Raw genomic sequence first — 7,918 nt, 5'->3', positions numbered from 1 at the left:
ATAAAGTTCATATTAACATTATTATTATTTTTTTTTTTTGAGTAACAGTCGTTGAGTAACATTTATACATCTCGAAAGCCTGTACAGACAATTTTAACTTGTTTTATTATTTATTTAAAATCACCTTCCATTTGCCGTAATCAGAATGTAATGACCAAGTATACTAGCTTTCATAAACCAGATTCTATCCAGAAGACTGGCTTGAGTTGATTGATATTACGACAAAAGCATGAAGGCCACGAGGCGAGTCTATTATGTATGCTAATTGTGTGTGTTCATTGGCGGTTTTTCTGTTTTTCTAGATGAAACACTCGAGTTTCTCTGAGGAAAACCCTCTCCTCTCCACGTGAGAGCGACTAGCAGCGATGAGAAAAGGTTCATCTTTCTCCGACCCCCCTCGTAGACTTTTTGACAGTTCACTTTTGCTGAATGACCTGTATTTGTAAGAGGGCAGGAGGAAAAGGCATCTTCAGTTTACCTCCACTAACAGCTAACTTAGCCTATCAGCAAAACATTCATCACAAAATTCTTTCCGACAAGCAATACATGAAGCCAGGTCAGGAAATGGACAGTTGCTGCTAGCACCCCTACTACTAAGACGTCTATTTATAAATAATTTGTAAATATAATTATTATAATTTATAATAATTATACTTTTAATCTTGTGAATATTATGCGATACTGCAAGACAATAAACAAATACAAAATAAAATATTTTTATTGATTTCATTGATACTTAACCTGATACACTGGATTTGCAAAATAAATCCAAACATATATAACAGCAAATTTCATTTTCCCTAAATAACAAACAGAGTTGATTCCTAGCAGTAGCATAAGAAGGATTGAAAATTACATAAAAATGTATATAATTTATCAATACACGATTCAGAGTTACTGTATTACGAACTATAAAACACGTATAAATCTAGTTATATTAATATTATTTCTTCTAAGTTCAAGTTCCGAAAGTAATAAAAACAATAACAAATAACTAGATTAATATTTTCATCAACGTTATCTGAAAGGTTTGCAGGCATATGTAGTGAATATCCGCTAATAGTACTCCATTCTACGTGTGACCAAACAGCAACAACATTACCATAAAAGAACAAGAATAGAAATATTCAAGTTTCAAACCATCGATGTAGGAAGAATATATTTTGAAAACGGATAAAATTGCATAACATAAAATGCATCATATATTTCTATAAAATGTATATCCTAAATATTTAACATTTATTTCAATATTAAAATACAGTTGATCTTGATTGTTATTCTAACATTAAAGGTGTATTGTTTAATAGATATTGGTACAAAACATCAGATTTGAAAACGCTAGCATTTTTTCTTCACTCTCAGAGGGTATGATATTCCTCATTAAACGCATTAAGAACCACTAATCACCAGTGGTTCTTAATTTGGGATAAAAGGTTTCGAAGGTAATCACGAAACATTTTGTCACGTATGGTTCTCAGGATAAAGCAATAATTTACCACTTCTATCTCAGATCAAAGTAACAACTAGTAGCAAAAAGGCACTCTTTCCATTAGCAATTAAATATAATAATTAAAATTTCACTATTTTGATTATCAATATATTTCTCAATTATTCCTAAAATTTATTATTGTGTAGTTTAACTGATTTTATTAAAAATCTATATGTGCTTAATTAATTTTCAAGTACATTTTATAGATCTTTAAAAGACTCCTACTTCTTTTATTTTATGGGACTCCCGCCAAAAGACTATTTAGTCTATTTAGTACGGAACAGGCGGGCTACCGACTAATCGAGAACTTGCTTAGAAACCAAACAGAGCCGCTTTAAGCCCCCAGCACTCAGTGTGGTGATTTCACACTGACGATGAATTCATTTCCCATCAAAAGCGATTTACTAACCATACAGCCACAGATGGAATTCGTACCCGCAGTTTGTTGGTTTAAGAATGTATATAATGACCACTCGTTCAACCTGGTCCACAAATGCGGAATGCTGAAAATAAACTTTTAGTAGTTAATTTTCATCTAGCTTTACAACCTGATTATCGGGAGGAAAAAGGGGGCTCTAATAAAGTGAGAGGCTTCCAACCAACAAGCTACGGGTTGGAATCCCATCATGGACGTGGTATTCTTTAGATGGGAGATGAATTTCATCTGGTGTGAGACTACCGCCTCGCTTATTGGAGGCCTAATTACTTGAAAAGTTCTGTTTGGTCTTTAGAGCGGGATTTCTGAATATGTAAAAAAGAAATAAATGCAAAAAAAAAGAAAAAGAAAAGATTTTAAAACATCCTTAGCTCGTCCAAGGTACCAATGTATTATAAGTTTAAAACTTTTCGCATGTGAGAAAGACAAAAATTATATTCATACTTTGTAATTGGAAAACCATCCAAAATATTTGGTATTTAACTGACCGTGTTCGGTAATGTGACGTCATATATTCCTCCTTTTCTTTTTCTTCTTCATACTGCATGATAGAAATCACAGTTAATGCTTTCGATGTGACATGATAATCAACAGAAAACGTTGATGTGCCATTTTCAATATGAACTATTTCCGGAGATAAGTGATTTGTAATTCAATTATAAAAAGCACTACGTTAAAAAAATAAATACAAAAATATATAAATGTAATTAAAATAGAACAAAATAAACCGACCCACGGTACCAATGTAATATACGTTTACGAAAACTTTAGTAGGGACATATATAAAAAATTAAAAATCTGTAAATAGAAATATTTCATGACGCTCCAAACTTCTCGAGGAGAGTAATTAGTAGAGCGAAGAATGTCGTGGGGTCAAACAGATATTTTATAAAAGTCAGGAAAAGTTTACAATAAACAGGAAATTTTTAAATAAAATATTTTATTTAAAACGGATTACGTTTATAGATTGATTGCAATTTGCAATCAATCTATAAATTTTCTTCTTTAATGCGAAACCTGTCTGCGACTCCGCTGTCCAGAGTCACGAATAGGCACTAAACTCTTTGCAAGGAGTAAAAAAAAAGGTTCCAAAATTTTTTTCCAGTTATTTTTAAGTCTTAAGGATTAAAAATAAGTGAAAAAAAAAAGATAACTAACCTTTCAAGAAACTAAAGAACAGTTTGCGATTCACTTAATCTGCTCAATCATTCGAAGAACTGGGATGATTTTCTTAGAAAAAGACAAAGAGCTATCCAGTGAAATTATACAACATTTATTAAATTTTTAAAAATATCCTCTACTGGTTTTTCATTCCTTTTAAATACAGTGTGAGAAGTGGATACTAGCGTTCTGAAAATTGGTCGGCAGCTCGTCTACACTTTCATTATATCCGAGGATGAGTGCGTTTCTAGTTTCCATCTGTTTAGATGGAAGTTTACATACTATGGTATACGACTGCCGCGATCTCGTGTTCCAAATTCTAACACGTATTTATTTATTTTTAACGTGCTTCTATCAAAGTTCCGGGTGCGATTATGTTGAATAGCGTGGGTAATACCTCAGTTTCTTTCGGGGACAAACATCCTAGTTATCTGGATCAAAGATCAACTAATTCGAGAATCGGTGAAAAAAAATGGTGTAGCGTAGAAAGATTCTCTAGTCAGTCGCCAACTAGGCAAGAACTTTTTCCTACGTCTTTTGAACCTGTTTGTTTCACAGCCATTGAAGCGTTACAAGAAAGTTTCTTAATTAAACTGTGCGAGAAACGAAATCTGACAGAGATTTCCTAAAAGCATTTCTTTTTTTTTTTTATTTTACGTAAAACAAAACAGCAAGTATAATAATAAGGACAGTGCTGTTTTATTCGCTTCAACAAAGCAACTTTTGCAATCTTATATTTTAACATAATTTTTATCAATATATTTGGAATATTTTGGGGGAAAATGTTGTTGTAGCATTTTTTTAAAGTTTAGGGTCCATTATATTTGACATAAAAAATCTCGAAAGTTTCATTTTATTCAACATACTTTATTTATTTGGCATTTTATTTATTTTATTCTTCATTTTCTTGAAAACGGTCCGCCCTCTATGTAAGCAAACACAAACAGAACCAGTATCCATTTTTTACTGGATAGATGTAGACTGTATATAAATTATATACCAGACTATTATATGTCCTACGATTTACATGTTAAGCTACCATAATATCTGTCCATTCATAGAGTCAGCTATTATATTAGCCCACTAATATAATTGCTGACTATCATATTAGTCGACTAATATTATATTAGAACCCATATTTGCTAATGGCGACATCTTTGTTTCGCTTTGATAATAGTTTGTATTTATATGTAGCACCCACACATATATCATAATTATATAATTCTAATTATATAATTCTATAGCATAAACGTATTATACTATACATTCTAAAGATATAATTACAATAAATTACATACTTATAGAAGTATAAGAGAGAGATACCATAATTGTATTATTTAAGAATTTTTGCAAACGTTTCAAGTATTATTATAGAATTATCGGCAATTTAATTCATTTAACTTTTAAATTAAATATAGCCGACCGTTTTATTTTGGGAATGTTTGGCCAACTAAACCCAGAGAATAGTTTCAGTTTACCATTATATCATATTAGGTTATGTGTGTTCGCTGAACAGTCTGGTGGTGTTTTATTTTATTACATCAGTAAAACAATGTATTAAGGTCTATACAACACATCGCATCAAGATGAAATGGGTTTCCTGCAATGTAATATTCTGTGTGTGTGTGTGTGTGTGTGTGTGTGCGTATACATATTCCAAAAGGATGTGATGAAGAAATATTGAAAAATGCGGACATAATTTTTTATAGATATTCGCAAATCATTTTAATACTGCATTTTTGCGTCAGATGTGTTTTTAGTCGTTATTCCTCATTCAGCTTACCCACAGTTTGCATTTGTGCACAAGCAATGAGATGCACTCATAAAATATTTTCTTTTTCTTTTTTATATTTTAGCCATCTATGATACATATATATAAATGATTGCTTCGAAACATTTAAAAATAAATCATTTCACGGCATTATTTATATCTTCATTTCCAAAATGTTTTAGGCGGACTCTTTTAATCCTAAATTGTAGAAATTGATAAGGCAGGTAGTCTCTACCCTTCGTAGCGGAACTATCGGTAGTTCAGTTCATTTCTAATGGCCGTTTTCTAGAATTAGAGTGACGAGAGAGAGAGAGAGAGAGAGTATGACAAACGGAAAATCCCCATCTCGTGTTCCTAATCATGAATGGTATTATGTGAAATAGGGAGTTCTATGGTCATTTTCAACTCATGGTTTAGAATCGCGAATTCCTGGGGGGGGGGGGGGGGAGGACAAAAGGCACATTAAATGTGCGAAAGATCAATGGTAAAAGGCCTATAAAAGACTCTAGTCCGCGACTAGAATCCAAACATATATTGACCATTCTTCTGAAAAACCTAGTCGTATCAGTTAGCCACGAAGCACGGGCACCTCGAAACAGGCATTTATGTAATTACAGTTAAAAACAATCATAATAACATGAGCTATTTCAGTTATAGTGTAATAGTTACCTTCTTACTTGATCCCAGCAAAGCGCTCATAATAAAAAGAAAGGAGAGAAATGAGATGTATAGAGAGGCTTATCTTCTTGAAAATTTAATATTCACCTGCTCCAACTTAGCTGATAGTTTGACGAAATTTATCCTTAAATGTTCTGTGTATCTACGAAGTATCACAAACAATCAAAACAAATTCAATAAAAACACCTTTCTACTAAGGATAAGTAATATAAACGACGAATGAATTATAGTATACAACTTACGGATAAATAATAACGTTCTAAGTAAATCATTTATGCAAAAACATATAGTTTGAATGCTAAAGAAAAATAAAGATGCATAAAAATAAATATGAAGTTATGAAAGAGAATACTTATAAAATCTAATCTTTAGAAATTAAACTAAAAATAAAAGTAGCAACACAAATTCAGTTATTAAATCATTCACGAAATATATATTTGAATCACATTTTTGAAAATTTCAGGTAAATCTATAGTTTGCTTATATTCTTCTATTTTGTATAATGATTTGCATAAGCTGCAAATTATTATATTGATGAATTCTGTCCCATTCTCCTTTCCATGGTTGGATTTAAGCGTAACCTAGACAAGCGTCAGCTTAGGGATCACATTACAAGAGGCATCTGCTAAGTATGGATAACCGAAAATTTATTCAGTAGAGAAGGAGGGGCTCTTAAAAGTTATAGCTTAGGAACCACAACAACAACAACCTTACATTCGGCCCTATAATTATCCTCTGCATGGCTATCAATTGCGTGTGTTTTTCTAAAAAGTTTTACGGGATCAAAACACTGAATTTACGTGAAGAAAAACCTGTCTACCGTTCCCTGATAGCGGCTAGCTCACCATCAGTTGAAAGGTCTTAATAAAGGTTCTTCGCGCCATAGACCCAGGTCATTCCAACCAGAGGGCATGGTCGATACTGACTGAGCTACGACAAATGTTGTTTAAATAAAATGTGCGTAGTATTTAAGCACTCTATAAATTATGTTTATTGTTCAGCAATGACAAAATCTTGCAGTGCAAAAAGAAAGAACTAAAAGACTCAGTTGCATATCTTTTACATAAACACTGAGTCATTTAGTTTTTTTGTTTTTTTTTGGCCTCCGTTTTTTTCCCCTGTATGAATAAAGACAAGCCTCGTTTATTTAGTGGAGTCACCTACATGGATCAATCAAAATACATTCAGCATTTTCTACGACTGTTAGAAATAGGGAAATATGCCAATGCGACTTAAATATATCTTGAAAGTATCACGAATGGATTCCATGTGAAATCCAATCCTTTAAGATACTTTTAAAATGTGAACTGTGTTTTTAAAGGAGCAAATTATTTTAAATACACTCACAATAAATTATAAATACTTCAGGCAGTCAAGAACATAATATATAACGTTGCTCTGATAATCATTAGCATTACGCTAAGATTATAAAGAAATCATTAATCAGATTTATCAATTAAAACATTTCAGGTGACGTCCTAGAAAATAAAATCTAAATCACTTTTCTGAGATGTACCTGATATCTGCAACCTATTCAAACATTCTAAATAAAAAAATTTTTTCTTCAAATTTATAACACCTATATCAGACAGCCTCTTTAAAACTGGAGGTAAACCATTTACTTACTGGTGATCTACTCGAATTACCTTAATCACAAAATTTACAATTTACATAGACCTGCGGAGTAAATGAATGTCTGATTTTGTCAACTACTGTATCTGATATCCTCACGAATAAACACAAAACAACTCTAACCCAGTCAAATCTTTAAAATTTCCCCTTTATAATGGGGGGGATTAATTTTATCACTGTACGAAAATACCAAGCCTCGTTTAGTTTTTGCCAATGGTAACTTAGCACACTACCAATACAACACGAAAGAAGAGTTACAGAGTCCATCACTATGTTACTTTTTAAATATCATCAATATGTTCTGCAACCAACATTAGCTTACCATACTATACAAACAGTGGCAAGCACATTAGTAGAATTTTTAAAAAATCTAAAAAAAGCAGATTCGTTTGAAATAAATCTCATTATTATAGTATTTGGAAAACACCATTACATATATCATATAAACAACATGTTGATGTTTATCATTCATATACCACAACACAATAACAAATTTTCATTTACAACAAGCTTTTAAATTTTTAGCTGCTTGCCCAACAAGATTATTTTGTTTGGTTAAATAATTCCTAATCGTTTCTTTATGAATTTGACCAACAGCTCTTGAGGACGGCACTGCCATTCTTCCAGAACATCTTTGGGAGTATTAACTTGGTCTCCTTTCAGTCGGTCCAGCAAAGTGACACATATTACAGCTCCTGTAATAAGCCCAAGTAGCTTAATTTTTGAAGCCAAACTTTAAATCTTAGTCTTA

General features: G+C 32.0%; 1 protein-coding gene across 1 annotated transcript in view; it reads right to left on the bottom strand.

Annotated features, from left to right (window-relative positions):
- Window positions 1-702: 702 nt before the first annotated feature.
- LOC150102821 (uridine phosphorylase 2) overlaps window positions 703-7,918 on the bottom strand; it is a 78,650-nt gene continuing 71,434 nt past the window's right edge. Inside the window, exon 8 of the mRNA XM_090398805.1 lies at window positions 703-7,862. Within this exon, the coding sequence (XP_090254931.1) occupies window positions 7,723-7,862 (140 nt within the window). The 3' untranslated portion in view covers window positions 703-7,722. The remainder of the gene's footprint in view (window positions 7,863-7,918) is intronic.

Source organism: Typopeltis vanoorti, chromosome 10 (assembly GCF_054136105.1).
Source record: "Typopeltis vanoorti isolate ZY-2024b chromosome 10, IOZ_Tvanoo_1.0, whole genome shotgun sequence".
Taxonomy (NCBI): domain Eukaryota; kingdom Metazoa; phylum Arthropoda; class Arachnida; order Uropygi; family Thelyphonidae; genus Typopeltis; species Typopeltis vanoorti.
Note: the sequence above shows the minus strand (reverse complement) of the source record. Positions and strands in the feature narration are given on the sequence as shown.